General features: G+C 40.1%; 1 protein-coding gene across 1 annotated transcript in view; it reads right to left on the minus strand.

The window, feature by feature from the left end:
• Positions 1 to 17,951: 17,951 nt before the first annotated feature.
• LOC140478634 (scavenger receptor cysteine-rich domain-containing protein DMBT1-like) overlaps positions 17,952 to 18,855 on the minus strand; it is a 151,795-nt gene continuing 150,891 nt past the window's right edge. The window contains exon 25 of the mRNA XM_072571852.1: positions 17,952 to 18,307. Within this exon, the coding sequence (XP_072427953.1) occupies positions 17,952 to 18,307 (356 nt within the window). The remainder of the gene's footprint in view (positions 18,308 to 18,855) is intronic.

Consider the following 18,855-nt stretch of genomic DNA (forward strand, 5'->3'; position numbering starts at 1 on the left):
GCAGCAAAGAGAAGTACAGTGTAAAAACAGAGAAAGGAGGAGCGGGATTGGATGATTTAGCCCTTCCACACTGCTTCACTACTTAGTCCGATCGTGACTGAGGTTCTATTTCAATTTGATGCTCCTGCTTTTGCCCCACAGCCTTTAAGGCCTTTAAAGTCGAGAAATTTAGCCATCCCTTCCTTGACTAGTTCAGTGACTTGACCTCTACAGAATTCTGGGGTACAGAATTCCACACATTCACTATTCATTGAGTGAAGAAATATTTGCTCATCCTCGTCCTAAATTGTCTACCGATATCCTGAGACTGTTACTAACTCGAGACCCCCTATTCAAGGAAAGCATTCACCCTGCATTAAGTCTGTCCAGTCTGTCAGAATTTAATACATTTCAACAGGTCCCCTCTCAACCTCCTGAACTTGAGTAAAAGCAGGCTCAGCCAAACAAATCTCTCCTCATAGGAGAGCCATGGCAATCCAATATCAGCCTCAAGAACCTCCACTGAACTCCCTGATTGCCTTTTTTTAGGTAGGGATGCCAAAGCTGCACTCCTGTAATACTCCATTTACAGTGCCAGCAAGGCTCCATACAAGTGCAGTAAGATATTCCTACTTTTTAACTAAAACCATCTTATACTCAAGGACAACATACCATTTTCCTTCCTACTTGCTTGCTTTACCTACCTATGTACTCTCGTTAACTTGCGGGCAAGGACCAGCACAGCAGATGGTGGAATTTGAAGTCAATAAGAATCTGGAATTAAGGCCATGAGACCATAAAGCATAGGAGTGGAAGTAAGGCCATTCAGCCCATTGAATCCACTCCGCCATTCAATCATGGTTGATGGGCATTTCAACGCCACTTACCGCACTCTCCCCATACCCCTTAATTCCTTGCTAGGTTAAGAATCTATCCATCTCTACCTTAAAGACGTTTAATGTGGCAGCCTCCACTGCTCTCCGTGGCAATGAATTACACAGGCCCACCACTCTTTGGCTGAAGAAATTCTCCTCATTTCTGTTCTAAATTGACTCCCTCGAACTCTAAGGTTGTGCCCACGGGTCCCAGTATCCCCGTCTGACAGAAACAAATTCCCAGTATCCACCCTTTCTAAGCAATGCATTATCTTGTAAGCTTCTATTAGATCTCCCTCAACCTTCTAAACTCTAATGAATACAATCCCAGGATCCTCAGCCATTCATCATATGTTAGGCCTACCATTCCAGGGATCATCTGTGCGAATCTCCATTGGATACGCTCCAATGCCAGTATGTTCTTCCTAACGTGTGGGGCCCAAAACTGGACACAGTATTCTAAATGGGGCCTCACCAGAGCTTTATAAAGTCTCAGTAGCACATTGCTGCTTTTATATTCCGACACTCTTGAAATATGACAACATTACATTTGCTTTCTTAACCACGGAATCAACCTGCAAGTCAACCTTTAGAGAATCCTGGACTCACACTTGCAGATCCCTTTATACTCTGGCTTTATGAATTTTCTCACCATTTAGAAAATAGTCCATGCCGGTATTCTTTTTTCCAAAGTGCAAGACCTCACATTTGCTCACAATTAAGAGTCCAATGATGACCGTGAAACCATTGTCAATTGTCAGAAAAACCCATCTGGTTCACTGTCAGTTAGGGATGGATATTGCCATCTTTATCTGATCTGGCTGACATGTGACTTCAGACCCGCAGAATCTTTCTTCCTTATTTGGATGCAGCTTTCATGACAGTCATGAATTATCTCATTAAAAGTCTGTCACTGCTGACATTCTGTCATTCCTACTAATCTATCCATCTAGTTCACTCCAGCTAACTCTGTCATCATTTCATTGAAATTCCTTTATTTAAGTTAATCACAGTTGTTTCTGATCCAAGATTCTCACTCTTGGACTGAATATTAAATTCTGTCATATTATGATCACTAATTATAAGGGGATATTTTACTTGAGATCATTTCTTAAACCTGCTGCATTTCCTCTTATTGGATCAATGTAGAATGCTCTTTGGTCGACTGCATGGCATGTTGCTCTAGGAAACTATCCCTAATGCACTAAATTCATTTTCATAGCTACCCTTTGCATTTTGATTAACTCAATCAACATCAAGAGTAAAGTCACCCACAATTATTGATCTATTCTTTTCAATATGTTCCAATTACTTGTTGATTTGTAGCCTTTCCAAAAGAGCTGCTATCATTTGGGGATCTATACAATACTTTCGAATGCCTTCTTTATTTGCAGTTTGGTTATTTACCCTCCAACCAAAAAAACAGAGTTGAGTTCATTCCTCACACCTTTCTTTTTTGTTTCTTGTTAACAGGGCTACCCCACCATCTTTTCCATCCATCCCGTCTACCCAAACTATCAAAATGCCTGAAAGTTAACTTCCCAATATTGAACTCCTAGTTGCCATTTTTGTGTAATGGATATGAGATCATCCTCAATTCCTACAATTTGCATCCTCAGTTCATCTACCTTGTTCCAAAGCATTTAAGTTTGTTTTGTTATCAAGGATCCTTGACACAACGTGCCATTCACAAATTCCGGCCCAGTCTTTTTATTTTCTGGTAACAATCAAGGCCATCACTAATCTAATCTCAGATAGAATTCTTATATTTTTAAATAAGTTCTTATTGTCAGCTTTTATAATCCTCACTTGTTTGCTATAATAGAGAAAATAATTTTTTTTAATTGTTATTTCTCCTTCCATGGATACTGAATTTATCCTCGTGTTCTAGTCAATCATTGACTTGCATTCATTATGTGCTTTTTCTTTCAACTTCACAGTATCCTTGACTTTGTTGGTCAGTCATGTTTGGATTATCCCTCTCTCAGAATCTTTCTTTCTTAATGGGATGCAGTATTGCTGAGAGTCATGAATTATTCTCTTTTACCTTTGATTTCCTAATTTCCATGCAACTGAACATTGTCCCTCCTCACCCCACTCAGGTAAACTATCTAAAAGCCAAATTACCTTCTTGTTCCTGCAAATCTCCAACTATACAACCTCTCCAAACCAAATAGTCTGCAAGTCAACCTTCAATTACTGTCTGTTCAAATAATTGTTTGCATAATGTTTTTAATGGGTGTCAGGTTAACTGAATATCCAAACTGCAGCCATAGTTTCAACATTTGAAACTCGTTCATTTTCATTTCAGTCCACTATTAACAAAAATAACTCAGAAATAAAAAGGACACAAACCTTACAATACAGATTCATATAGAAAAAGGCTTGATAAACCACGGACTTGTTCTGTCCCACTTTGAGCCCAGGTTCAAGACCAAAACTAGGATATTTGTATCCCAAACAATGAAGGCCATCCACACCAATGATTGAATGTGCGTCACGATGATTTATTTGACCTCTTCATAACTACGACAGCACCCTCACCATAATGAGATTGTTTTGTGCTCAGTGGGTCCTGACAGGTCCTTCACTGCTTATTTCCATGATAAATCAAATAAACCAAAAGCACTTGCTGGATCCAAGTTCTGTCCATTCACAAAACACTGTGGAAATGGCGTTGTAATGGCTTGTCTGAGGGGACATAACTTTAAAGAGTATTACCCCTTTTTCAGTTCAGGCAAATCTGAAAATTTCTCATGTGGTAAATGAAATGTCATCCCTTTAATATTGCACAGCATCAGGGCTTATGTAAAATTACAGTACCATTAATTATCTTAAGCAGGTCTTATAATGAAGAATCTGTAGAATTGTGTCCTCCATTGAGCCGAGGAAGCTGAATATTTAGTTTGTTTCAAATAGAATTTGATCGATTGTTGATTCCCACTGTTGTGTAGGGTTAGCAGAATATTGAGAGTCAGAGGCATTGAACATGGAACAATACAGCACAGAACAGGCCCTTCGGCCCACGATGTTGTGCCGAACATTTGTCCTAGCTTAAGCACCCATCCATGTACCTATCCAATTGCTGCTTTAAGGTCACCAATGATTCTGACTCTGCCACTCCCACAGGCAGCGCATTCCATGCCCCCACCACTGTTTGGGTAAAGAACCTACCCCTGACATCGCCCCCATACCTTCCACCCTTCACCTTAAATTTATGTCCTCTTGTAACACTCTGTTGTACCCGGGGTAAAAGTTTCTGACTGTCTACTCTATCTATTCCTCTGATCAGCTTATAAACCTCGATCAAGTCACCCCTCATCCTTTGCCGTTCCAATGAGAAAAGGCACTCAACCTATCCTCATACGACCTATTCTCCATTCCAGGCAACATCCTGGTGAATCTTCTCTGCACCCTCTCCAAAGCTTCCACATCTTTCCTAAAGTGAGGTGACCAGAACCGCACACAGTACTCCAAATGTGGCCTAACCAAAGTCCTGTACAGCTGCAACATCACTTCACGACTCTTGAATTCAATCCCTCTGCTAATGAACGTTAATACACCATAGGCCTTCTCAGAAGCTCTATCCACCTGAGTGGCAACTTTCAAAGATCTGTGAACATAGACCCCAAGATCCCTCTGCTCCTCCACCTTACTAAGAACCCTACCGTTAACCCTGTATTCTGCATTCTTATTTGTCCTTCCAAAATGGACAACCTCACACTTGACAAGGTTGAACTCCATCTGCCACTCTTCAGCCCAGCTCTGCATCATATCTAAGTCCCTTTGTAGCCGACAACAGCCCTCCTCACTATCCACAGCTCCACCAATCTTCGTATCATCTGCAAATTTACTGACCCACCCTTCGACTCCCTCTTCCAAGCCATTAATAAAAATTACAAACAGCAGAGGACCCAGAACTGATCCCTGCGGAACTCCACTTGTAACTGGGCTCCAAGCTGAATATTTACCATCTACCACCACTCTCTGACTTCGACCGGTTGGCCAGTTTTCTATCCAACTGGCCAAATTTCCCTCTATCCCATGCCTCCTGACTTTCCGCATAAGCCTACCATGGGGAACCTTATCAAATGCCTTACTAAAATCCATGTTCACTACATCCACTGCTCTACCCTCATCCACATGCTTCGTCACCTCCTCAAAGAATTCAATAAGACTTGTAAGGCAAGACCTACCCTTCACAAATCCGTGCTGGCTGTCCCTAATCAAGCAGTGTCTTTCCAGATACTCATAAATCCTATCCCTCAGTACCCTTTCCATTACTTTGCCTACCACCAAAGTAAGACTAACTGGCCTGTAATTCCCGGGGTTATCCCTATTCCTTTTTTGAACAGGGTCACAACATTCGTCATTCTCCAGTCCCCTGGTACCACCCCCGTTGACAGTGAAGACAAAAAGATCATTGCCAACGGCTTTGCAATTTCCTCTCTTGCTTCCCACATAATCCTAGGATATATCCCGTCAGGCCCGGGGGACTTGTCTATCCTCAAGTTTTTCAAAATGCCCAACACATCTTCCTTTCTTACAAGTATCTCTTCTAGCTTACCAGTCCGTTTTACACTCTCCTCTTCAACAATACGGTCCCTCTCATTTGTAAATATGAAGAAAAGTACTCATTCAAGACCTCTCCTATCTCTTCCGACTCAATACATAGTCTCCCACTACTGTTCTTGATCGGACCTACCCTCGTTCTCGTCATTCTCATGTTTCTCACATACGCATAAAATGCCTTGGGATTATCCTTGATCCTACCCGCCAAAGATTTTTCATTCCCTCTCTTAGCTCTCCGAATCCCTTTCTTCAGCTCCCTTCTGGTTATCCTGTATTGAAGTTATTGATCGGTATTGTTCATAGTGAATTGCAGAGCAGGCTCAATGGGTTGAATAGCCTATTCCTGCTCCTATGTTATGATTATCCAACAGCATATCAGTGCAAAATTATTAACCTTAGTTATATTTTCTTGCATATGTTGAGTGTCAGGGTTAGTCCCAAAAACAGAAGACTTGGAGTAATGACCTAATAGAACTTTAGAAAATTATGAGGGCATGGATAGGAGAAATAGTAAAAGTATTTTCCCTGTGGTAGATGAGTCCAGAACTAGAGGGCATAGGTTTAGGGTGAAAAGAGAAAGATATAAAAGGGATCTAAGGGGCAACTTTTTCAAGCAGAAGCTGGCGTGTGTATGGAAATGAGCTGCCAGAGGAAGTGGTGGAGGCTGGTACAATTGCAACATTTAAAAAGCATCTGGATGGATAGATGAACAGGAAAGGTTTAGAGAGAAATGGGCCAACTGCTGGCAAATGTGACTAGATTACGTTGGTATATCTGGTCAGCATGGACGAGTTGGACTGAAGGTTCTGTTTCCATGCTGTATATCTCTATGACTCTATGATTCTAATGTAGAGGCTGTTATCAAATCAGAGAAGCCGTAGAAATTATAGAAATTCTCGAAATTTAATATGATGATTTGACTCATACTGTCTGTCCCAACTGAAAGTCAGCTGCACAACATAATTTCGTTTAATCATCAACAGGAAGTGAGTTTCACTGGCTGCACTCACATGTATTGCCTCTTCCTAATGGAGCAATGGCAATTATATTGTTATGGGTCTGAAGTCAAATATCGGCTAGATTGGGCAATGGTAGAATTCCTTCCCAAAAGGATATTAGTAAAACAGGTATTTTTAAAAATCTCTCATGCTAGCTTCAAATCTCAGGTTTTTATCTGAAGTCAAACTTCACCACCTTCACCACAGTAGGATTCGATCCAATGCCTTTTGGGTTCGTCACCAGTCCCAGTAGCACTGCACTACCATTGCAGCCCATTTTCCAATGTAAGGCTGTAGCACACAGTTTGAGACTTCAGGTATGCAGCTAACTACAATTTGAATATTCTCACCATCGTTTCACTCTCTCAGTCCCTTCTACATGGAAGCAAATCACACTCAGCTTTTTACCAATTGCTTTAAACCTCAGGTCCAGGCCTCCAAGTGAAGGTAGATCATTCTGCCCTATATGGTCTGTTGAAATGGTTCATCATATATACCACACCCCCCCCACCACCACTACTCTATATTTTGTCTCCTTGTGTATGACAGAAAACAACTCCAACCAAAGCAATATGTTTTCATATTTACAATTCTCAATCTGTGTAACATTTTAGTTGATTACATTTACAACCTCTCTCTTTTGATGCCCATCTTCCTGCAAAGGACTCACTCAGATTGTGAATGCAGTAGGAGTTGCAGAAAAAGGAGATGATCAGGAATTACGCTTGCTATGTCTGGGTCAGGGAATTTAATTTAAAATTGACCAACCTTTCTGGAAGCTTCTCTGCAATTCTGCAGCCAAAGCAAGTGAAACAGCAATCAAAAGGACAACAAATATACAAGGGATGATGAAAATAGAGGGTTTCTCCTGGTTGAAGAGTGCTCTGTGTTTCTGATGGCCTGTAATGAAAAATATGTAATAAAGACAGTGAAGAGTTTAGAGTCATAGAGTTATACAACATGGAAACAGAACTGCAGTTCAACTCGCCCATGTTGACCAATTATCCTAAACTGATCTCATCTCATTTGCCAGAATTTGCCCCATATCTGTGTGAACCCTTCTTGTTCTTGTGCGCATCTGGATTATTTTAAATGCTTTAAATGTACCAGCCTCCACCAGTTCCTTCACTCATTCCATATATGCACCACACTCTGTGTAAAAAGGTTGCCCCTCAAGTCCCTCTTGAATCTTTCCCCTCTCACCATAACCATACGCCCTTGAGTTTAAGACTCCCCTACCCTGGGAAAAAGACCTTGACTCCTCACGCTATCCATGCCCTTTGCGATTTTATAAACCTCTCTCAGGTTTATAAGCCTCAGACACACCTGGGAAAAAAGCCTCTCTTGATTGCTCAAACCCTGTCATCCCAGCAACACACTTGTAAATCTTTTCTGGTTAATCCTACAGTTGAACACATTGTTATTGCATTATGATATTTATTACTCAAGGCAAAATTTAATTGAAGTTTAGTTGAGGAATGCAAAATGAATCCAACGTTTGAAAGTTTGGACATTTTTCAATCTCACACTGGTATTAACCATTGTTTGCACTGACTGTAAAAGTGGTTCCATTATGTTTAGGTGCTGGAAAATAATGTAAAACATGACTTTATAATTGAAGCAAGAAACCATTATTCAAGTTCCATGGTGGTGCCAAGATAGTTGGAAAAATGCATACTGCAGTCATGAGCAGAACTTGCAGATTCATAGATTAATCAGTTTGGCATAAATGGTTGATAAATGGAGCTGAATGCAGTGAGATGTGAGGTGATACACTTTGGTTCCAAGATTGATAGATCAGATTATTTGGTCATTCGTGAAAATGAACACACTAGGGTTACAATGGATAAGTACAAGTTCCAGTACCTGTATCATTGAAAACTTGTGAACGGTGCAAAAATGTAATGAGGTGGCACATAAATGAAGAACAGCGTGGACTGTTTATCTTGAACAGTGTAGCATTTGGGACTGTTATGAGAGTGGGCTATATAAACTCTGGAGCTTTTCCATCAGCAGTTACAGGTTCTCTACATACGGTGATATCCTGTACAAGAATCTTGTGTCCTAAAAGTCCTGTTTTTAAAAGCAAGCACAGCCCAGTCGATTGGTGCTATTAGAAAACAAATTAATGCATTTTGCATAAAAGAAGCATATGGACAACAATATGAAAGGTCAGTGTGTATGTATAGCGGTAAGGGATTTTTAATTACTCCTCCCAAATTAACACATTTCCTCATGTTCCTTGAATCTCTTTCCCACACATTGGTTACACACTCACCTTGCATTTATCCAGCGTCCATAGTGAGATTTAAATCCACTAACTGTCCTCCAGAACATTATGAGGGAACACTTGACACAGATTCACATCCACATCTATTAGATTAGGTGACCGAAAATTAGGACAAAGAAGTACGTTTTCATGCTGAATGTAAAACATAGGGTAAGACAAAGTGATGAAGTGTGTTTGGGTGTGGAATCTCCGTGTTTAGTTTCTGGGGAGGAGAAGAGGCGATGACAGCGGTGAAAAGATGCAGTGATGAGCAGAAGACCAGAATTGGTGAGTTCTCGGGAGGGAGTTGGTTGCAATATGGAGGACAACATTAGTCCGTAGATTTGAAGGCAAAGTTGAAAACGATAAAGTAAAAGCTAAAGTTAAAATTGTGTACCAGAACAGATCACGTTGACGTCCTCTTTATGTTCACAGTCATGATCTCCCATTGCTGACAATTGGCAGTCCCACAGGAATAGTTCACTCCCCTTACACTGAACCTCGTCCATCCAAATTGTGCCGTTTGCTTGGTCCAATAGCTTCTCTCTCACAGCCCAGACCGGCTCGCCGCAATTTAATTGTCTGCAAACCACAGCGGCATCATGCCTGTCCCAGGAATCATCACAAACCGTTCCCCATGTCCCACTGAAAAATATTTCAACTCTTCCCGAGCAGTTGTTCGATCCCGCAGCCAGCCGCAGCTCTGCAGAGAAAAACAAAGATTTCGTAAAAAACCAGAGGGTACCTCAACTTGAAATTAGGCACTTACTTTATTTGCCCTGCTCCAAATTCCAAACCACGAAGTTCCTTTGACTGCACCATTATTAAAGATCCTGGGTCTCTCACTGATCGGGGTACTCTGCTCGTCGATGTCAAAAGCAAATGTGTTCTCCTTTCCCGATCATTGTGTAGCGTTATATAAAATTAAACTATTGACCAGCGTGCACAGCGGAAGATAATTGCCCACTCTTGGCTGTATTAATATTAAGTGATGACATTTATAGATTGTATTTGTTTTATTATTAATCACGAATTGGATCTTTAAAAATAATTACCAAAATCTTCCAAAAGTGGTTCCATGTTACTTTTCCTCCTGTCCATATCATTGTGCATTTTCCCAGGATTTAGTTCTGAAAGTGAATAATCGATTACTTCAAAAAACAGTCGCTGTTTTAGTCAGCGCTTTCAACGAGAGCATTTAAAAACTAACGAGGCGTCGAAGGAGATATGAAAATAGATGACAGAGAACGTGGTCAAAGATACAAGCTGTAAGGTGTGTGTTAAAGGGGAGGAGGGATGTAGAGAAACAGAGATTATAGAAGCGAAATGTAGGGCTTTGAATAGAGACAACCGAAGGCATTTTCACAAATAGTGGAGCTATTGAACTTAACCATGAAAATTGGGTCAGAATTAACGCGAGGCAAATATATCAGAGAGTTGTGGGACTGGAGATGTTCACGGATAAAGGGATAGATAAAACTATGTAGATATTTGTAAAGAAGGATGAGAATTTATTTCAAAATTCTGAAACGGCCACCGAGAACGTCAAATACAGGGAACACTGCCGCCTGAAGTTGTGCTCCGAGGAACTCACCATCCTGCCTTGGAAGTATATCGCCCTTCACTGACGCTGCGTCCGATTCCTGGAAATCTCTTCATATAAGCACTTTGGATATTTCTACACTACATGGAATATCACCGTTCAAGAGGCTGACTCACCACCACCTCCTCTCGGGCAATTTGGGGTGGGCAATACCGGCGTAGCCAGTAATGCCAGACACTCAGCGCATGTAGGCCATCGAGGACAGTTGTGATGGGATTCAGGGCTTATTAGACTTAAACACACACTGCAGAACTGTGGGTGACCTCACGTTTATGAGTGATAGAAATGTTTAAACATTAGCGAAATATTTCAAGACAAACGGGCTCTGTTGACAGTTCTCACCTGAACAAATAACTCCGACATCTTCCTGGTGATTACAATTATGTTCGCCCCATGGTGAAGATAGGCATTGCCACAGGACTGTGTCGTGCGAACGACAGCTCACATCATCGAGCCAGATCTGTCCAGAACCGCTTCCAAATGTAAGATCACGATCCACAGCTTGGGCAAAGCCACATCCGAGCTGTTGGCAAACAACTTCCGCTTCCTTTATTCCAAAGGAATCGAAACAAACACTCCCCCAGGTTCCATTGTAGAAAATCTCGACTCTGCCCTGACAGGGATTCGCTCCATCCTGCAGCCTCAGAGCCCTGTGCTCTGTAGAACAAAGCCCAGATTAATCTTCTGTTCATTTCCAGCCCACCCTCAAACAATGAGCATAAAACAACATCAAGCGGATCTGTAACTAAATTACTTTGATGATTTTCCTTTTCGCAGAACACTCGTTAGACAATTATTTCAAAGAATTTCATAAGGAATGTGCCAGCCTGCATCATAATATCTCATACTACGTCGTGTTGGCGTGCGATGAGGTTGACAGATTTTTCACTGTCGACAAGAGCAATAGGCTAAAAGTGTCAAATTCAATTATTACCAAGTCTAATAATCAATTATTCAGATTCTAGGTTTATTAAAGGTACCGTTGGCAGTGCTGAATTTTGAAAGTAATCTCACCTGAGCAGATAACTCCAGCATCCTCTTTATGGTTGCAGTCGTTCTCACTCCACTGGCCTGCCAGACATTCCCACAGGAGAGAATCATTCGCTCCACACTTCACCTTGTCTAACCAAATAGGCCCCAAGCTTGGACCAAACCAACCGGAAATCGTTGCATTTAAAGCGTGTCCACAATTCAGCTGGTTACAGACAACTTGGGCATCTGCTAAATCCCAGGAGTCATCACACACAGTTCCCCAGGTTCCATTGAAATAAAGCTCCACCCTTCCAGCACAGCGACTTCCACCATCCACCAATCTTATCTGGATATGATCTGCAGGACAGGAATCATTGAATTAAACAGTTTCTGCTCCTGGGAACGGTACCTACATGATTTGCAATTCTCAAAATATATTCCCAAACTCGTAACATGGCGTCGGTACCTCCATAGGCTGGACCACTGATTTGTGATGCAAAGTGATGCCTTCAGTGTGACTTTAATTCTCATTTGGCTGAGATTAACATGAACACTCTCTCAATACCTGTCCCCGCCTAAGGTGTGGTGACCTTCAGGTCAAACCGCCACAGTCATCTCTTTCTAATGAGTGAGCAGCACTATGGTCCAGCTTTATCTTAATATTCTGAACTATAAAATTGTTCTGTTTATTTTTCTTACAACGATTTGTTGTTATGGTTCTGCACAACAAAGACGACAATTTATCCATTATTAGTTCTTTTGCCACGTTGATTGTGAAATCTATTTGCATGATACTGTTATTTGCAGCATTTTGCGTTGTAAACAGCATAGTTCGAGGGGTCATTGGACAGGAAATAACGTGGCAATAAAGACTGAATATATAAATTCTGACTAAGATTCTATAATTTCCTTTTTGTTTTGTTTTGTATTTGCTATTAATATTTTTTGGTTTTAATCCAGTGATACGAGAAAGGTTATGGTAATTGAAAGTACAGCCATTTAAGAGGCAAATCCTGTAAATTTAGATTTAATTCAGTTTATCTTTAGGAATTTGACTCTTTGGTTTCTCAGTAACCCGTAACACCACTGGAATTGAAAGGGCTCAATCATCAGGTAAAACACAAGAAAAATATTTTTTACAATGCCAGGTGATGGCAATACCAGACAAGTCAAATTTCCAAGAGCAACAGATATTTTAATTGTTCCCCAGAGACAGGTATCAATGTTAATAGATTCGCTCCAGCAACAACATGTCGAGTTAAGGTCTCTTCTGTTTGAATTATAGGGAGAGGCTTAATAGGCTGAGTCTTCTAGAGGTTTATAGAATCACGAGAGCCATGGATAAGTGAATAGCCAACGTCATTTTCCTAGGATAGGGTGTCCAAAACTACGCAATATAGTTTTAAGGTGAGATGGGGAAGGTTTGAAAAGGGCCGGAAGGGGTAATGTTTTGATGCAGAGGGTACTAAGTGTATGGAATGCACTGCCAAAGGAAGTGGTGGAGGCTAGTAAAATGAAGACATTTAAAAGGCATCTGGATGTGTATGCAAACAGGAACACTTGAGAGAGATATGGGCCAAATGATAGCAAATGGAACTCGGTCAGATCGAGATGTCTGTTCAGTGCACACGAGGTGGATTGAAGGGTCTGTTTCTGAGTTGTATGACTTTGTTAATCTGGTTTTGTTGTTTGTTGAGAGTTTTGTTTTTTCTTTGGTCAACTCACACTGAGTTTGCTTTTTCTTCGAAATCTAATAAAGGCAAAAAATCTTGTCCCTGAGCCTTAGGTTCAACATTTTGCTTAATCAATTTTTGGGTTCTTATATCTATGTATTGTTCAACAGGATTGACTCCTGTGGATTCACTGAGGGCATCCGTAATGATAAACAGTAACAAGGGAATGTATTCATCTGAAACACTGCGTCATTCCTGACAAATTCTCTTCAACATGAGCTTTAAGGATTGATGTGATACTAATAATGCTCCTTTGGATTGTGGAAAATAAACTGGCTATGTGAATGATTTTATTCCCAAATGATTCATTACTTTCTTGAATATTTATGACAGAAAGTTTGAGTTTTGATCTGAATGAATTTATTTTGGCAATCAAAATGTTGTATAAAAAATGCATAAACCTGTCTATTACCAATTTTGATATTTCCCAAAGGCACTTCAGGAATTCTGGTTGAAATATCCATAATCCACAATCTGTTATGATGCTACCAATTAATTGCTTAAAGACATGTCCAGTGAGAAAAATAAAATCTAAGAAGGGATTCAACCAAACATGATTATCCAGGGGAGTAATGGAAACTATAAATTGAAAAAAAAATGCTATGGCAAAAGATAGTGTGAACTCAGGGAATTGAGAATGTTTTAAAAGCTAACTGAAGATGACTAATAAATAATAAGAGGGAGAAAATAAACTATGAGGACAAACTAGTAAATGCCATAAAAATAGACTATAAGAGCTTCTTTAAATACATTAAAAGGAAAAGAGAGGCCTTAATTAAGATTAGCTTCTTAAAGAATGGGGCAGAGTAAATAATAACAGGAGCCAATAATTAGGCAGAGGGGTTGGACAAATACTTTATAGCAAATTTCATGTTAGAGGACACAAGTAACAATACAAAAAATCTAAATAATCAAGGGGTAAAGGTGAAAAGAATTTGAAGACAATAACTATCACTAGATAAGAGGTATTAGGAAAAAATAATGTGCTAAAGTCTGATAAAGTTCTGTACCTGATGGGTTGAACCTGAGGATTTAAAAGGAAGTAGCTACAGAGACAATAGATAAATGTCTTCTTTCAATAAACCTTGCAAACTGAAAAGGTCTTAGAGAATTGGGAGCTGCCCACAAGATTCTTAGTCAAAAAGTGAGGGAGATTTAAAAACAGAGCAGGTAACTATCGGCCAGTTAGCTTAACACCTGTCATTTTGAAAATGTTTGAATTTACTGTGTAATGATTTAATAGCAAAGCATTTAGAAACACACACTAATTCTATCAGAGTCACTTTGTCTGCATGAAGGGGAAATCATGCCTGAAAAGTATTCTTAACATTTGAAGAGATTTAAAAAAGAAGATAGATGAGGAGGAACATTAGAACATTAGACGTAATATATCTGGATGAACAAAAGGAATTTGATAAGGTGCCACACTTTTAAGCTGCTTAATAAAGCTTGGATCTATGGATTTGGAGCAAAAATTTAGCATGGATAGAAGACTTATTAATTGAGGACTGAATTGGGATAGAATGCACATATTTTGGAGTGCTACTGTAATCAGTGCTGGAACAAGAATTATTAGTGGCTTGGATGGTGAAAATGCGTTGTCAAGTTTTCAAATGACACAAAAAATGGTGGGAAGGCAAATAGTGAGGAATGACACAGGGAGTCCAACTGTTAGGACAGATTAAGTGAGCAAGCAAAAAAACTTGGCACACTTGTTCGTGCTGTACAAGGCAATAATCAGACTATATTTGTGATAGTGTGAAGTTCGTTCACCTTATTAAAGGAAATATCTATTTGAATTAGAAGCAAACCAGTGAGAGTTCATCATGTTAGTCTTGGGATGGAAGGATTTTCATATCAGGAGAAGTTGACATGACTTGGTTTGTACTGATAGGAATTCAGAAGAATGACAAGAGGAACGTTTCAGTTTGAGAGACCCTTCTTCAGAACTGGCTATTGAACTTATTTAAACATAGCATTCTTAAGGGATTTGGAAGGGTGAATGCTGAGAGATTGTTTTCTCTTGTGGCAGAGTCCAGAAGTAAACAGCATCATTTCAGTACAAATGACACCCACTTAAGGGAGGAATGGAAAGGAATTTCATCTCTCGCAGTAATTTTTCTATAAATGTCTTTACCACAGAGGGAATTGGAGGTGGGTTTGTGAAGAATATTTAATGCAAGGATAGAAAAGGTTCATCCCACACTTTCAACTGCAGTATACACTGAAGATGTTTTTGACACAATTCATTTTTTACCCCTAGATTGGCATTACTTAATGATAAATTGAACCTATTCTACTTATCACATTGAGCACTTATTGCTGCTGGATCAATTTCGTAAGTGTGGTCATTTGCTCCCATACCCTCACAGAGTACAGAACGTAATGACATGAGAATTTCTTTATCTAAAATTCAACAGTTTTCTGTTCATTATAGACACTGCTGTAGTTGGTCAAGGGGTTGGAAGAATATATATCGGTGACTAAATATTTCCTTCTCCAAAATGGCATTAACAATATAGTTACAATTTTTGATTACTTGCAATGTAATTTTAATTGTCAGTGCATAATCGATGAAGCCCAGTCATGGTAGCACTGGATTCCTTTATTTTTCTTCAAGTAAACTTAATTGAGGTTTAGACCAAAACACCAATTAATTTCTGAATAAGTTCTTTGCGATATATAGCTGGGCATTTTTTTTAACTAACAGCTTCTTAGCTTCTTTAACTTCTGTATTCGTACAAAATGGCATTTTGACTTTGTTAACTTACTTCGGTGAACGTAACGTAAAAGCTGCATGAAATGGTCAACCTCAACTAATACAAGCTCAGAAAACTATCCCGGACTGCTTATATTAATTTTTATGCAATATTATGCACAATTTGATAATTAAATTAAATTAGATAATTAAAGAAGTCCTTACCAGTGCAAACCACACCCACGTCATCAGCAACAGACAACTGTTTCATTTGTGTAAAACTGCAATTCCATAGGAAGGGTTCACTGCCATTGCATTTGACATTGTTGATCAAGGGTGGACCTGTGCCTTTGCCAAACTTCGAGTGGTTGTAAATGTTAATTGCAAAGCCACAATTCAGTTGTCTGCAAACCACAGCCGCATCCTTGAAATTCCACTGAGTGTCAGTCACTCTCCCCCAAGTGCCACGATAATAAACCTCGACTCTGCCATCACAAATGGTCTCCCCATTGGCCAGTCGCATCTGCCAATCTTCACCTGTACAAATGCAATTTGATAATCCACTTTAATTAGCATTTTAGAGTTGAAATGTGAACAGTAATTATAAAAGTTGTTATTCTGCGGCTTACTATTATGCAATTAATTTAAAGGGCATGCACTACAAATACAGTTTGTAAAGGTTATCAACGAGTTAGATAAGGGATTCAGGTTTCAAGAGAAGCCTTAGTCAGAACATTTTTGATCAGAAGGACATTTCCTCATTTGGTCTGATGTGACCACAAGGTAAAAACAATGACTGTAGATGCTGGAAACCAGATTCTGGATTAGTGGTGTTGGAAGAGCACAGCAGCTCCTTGGATGCTGCCTGAACTGATATGACCACAAGCCCACAGCAATTGTTTTCTCCGAAGCGCCTTTTCATTTGGCCTTCCAAAGCATTCAGTTTGAGTGCGATTTGTGTGCGCCAAAAAACACTCACATTCCATGAATGAATAAAAATAGAAGTGCCATTTTGTTTTCGTATTTCGGAGCGTGTCGATAGCGTTGGAAAGGCCAGAGTTTACTTTTGATCCCACAGCAGATTGTATGCTGTTCCTACAGCCACAGATGAGGGACGGAGGTACAATATGTTGCCTCAGGAATGATGATGAAATGGCAATATGTTTCCAAGCCATGGCGGCCTGTGAACTGAAGGGTGCCTTGGAAAGGGTGACATTACTCTCTGCTTAATGCCTTTGCTTTAAGAGGTAGTAGATTTCTTGGGAATGAAATATGCTGGTAGAGAGTTTTGGTGAGTTGCAATAGTGCTCCTTTGAGCTACCAGGTCCATCCTCATGTTAAAATGAACACAGAATTCTGGAGGAACTCAACTTGTCTGGTAGCATGTAGTGCAAGAAGCAGAGTTAACATTTTGAGTGTGACATTTATTCAGATATCTGAATATCTGTGCATATCTGCTAGAACTGCTGAGATCCTCTTGTGCCAAATAAATGTTCGAATTACACAAAAGACTAGGAAGCCAATATTGAGACTGAGGTACTCACATTGATGGAGAAAGTGAGGACTGCAGATGCTTCCCGATGAAGGGCTTATACACGAGACGTCGATTCTCCCGCTTCTCGGATGCTGTGCTTTTCCACCACCACACTTTCGTACTCACATTAGTACCAAATTATACCTCTCATTTAGAACAGAATTTCCAACAGATTTTGGGGTTTTAGTTTCGATTGAGTGTCACAATTGTGCACTTGTAGAGAATGTGAAAATTTATAACTAAAACAGAAATTACAGGAGAAGCTCAGCAAATCTGTCAGGATCTGGGGATAGAAAGCAAAGTTACCGTTTAGAGCCCACTGACCCTACTTCAGACCTCGACTCGAAACATTAACTCCGTTTCTCTCTCCACAGGTGCTGCCTGACTTGCTGAGTTCCTCCAGGAATTTCTGTTCTTGTTTACAATTTTCGGCATCCTGTGGTTATATATTTTAGTGCTGTGCATATTCCTCATAAGAAGTGTAAAATCTGATTAATTTCAATCTCTTCTGACAAAGGAGATGTATTGAAGCTGGGAAGTAAATAACTTTGGTATCCTGCTCTCAGGAACCCCTCACACTGCTGCATCCCACGTCTCTGAAATTATCACAATCCAAATTTGCGGAATTATTACAGAGCAGAAGAATTCGGACTTTCGCACTGACAACGGACTGTGATATACAATGCGCCCAAGAAATCTTACATGAAAATAGATACAGCTAGATAATAACGAATACGTGAAGCTGAATGAAACATCTACCAGAACAGATGACCCCAGCACCATTGCCGTGTGAGCACTTTTGGTGTCCCGAGGATGAAACCGGGCAGTCACGCAAATGCATTTCATTGCCGTTACATTCGTAGATATAATTCCATATCGGCCCAGTTCCCTCTTCGAGAAAAGCGCCTCCTGGTGCTGCTATTGCGGCTCCACAACCGAGTTGATTGCAGACAACAGCTGCATCCTGTAAATCCCAGTCGGTATCGCAGACTGTGCCCCAGGTGTCACCCAGCAATATCTCCAGTCGTCCTGAGCAGGTATCATTACCACCAACTAATCGTGGTCCCTTTTGACCTTGGTGCAGAAACAATACATGTTATTAAGCTGTATCCATATTCTAATGAAAATTTGCCTCTAATGTACATCTCTACAGTGCATACAGAAGCGATTGTTTGAGCCAGGAAACCTCGATATTTCAGTAAAGATTGAGTCTGCAGTGCCACAATTTTGTGAGACAAAGGAGCTTTGACAACAGCAAAATGTCGCCGTAATAACGGACAGATGAAGTGGAAGGAGCTGTGGAGATACAACAGGTAGGACACATATTGATTGTCAAGATGAAATTCAATATTAGGGATGACACCATCATTCTGTGAAAGAACGGAAGCCAAACAGAAGTAATCATCTGAAGGGAGGCTTTCACGTTAAATTCACCAGATTATTGTGAAACAGAATAACGAAGTAGAATTATAGTTCAGGAAGATGCTTATTTATTGGAGATTCTGGTGCAAAAAATGTGGAAACTAAACAACGGATACGATATTCTTTCCATTTCATGAAATGTCGAAGTGGCAACACGGAATAAAATTGATTGAACCATGTGGAAGCTATTAGGCATTCAT

The sequence above is a fragment of the Chiloscyllium punctatum genome, chromosome 6 (genome assembly GCF_047496795.1).
Source record: "Chiloscyllium punctatum isolate Juve2018m chromosome 6, sChiPun1.3, whole genome shotgun sequence".
In the NCBI taxonomy this organism is placed as follows: Eukaryota; Metazoa; Chordata; class Chondrichthyes; order Orectolobiformes; family Hemiscylliidae; genus Chiloscyllium; species Chiloscyllium punctatum.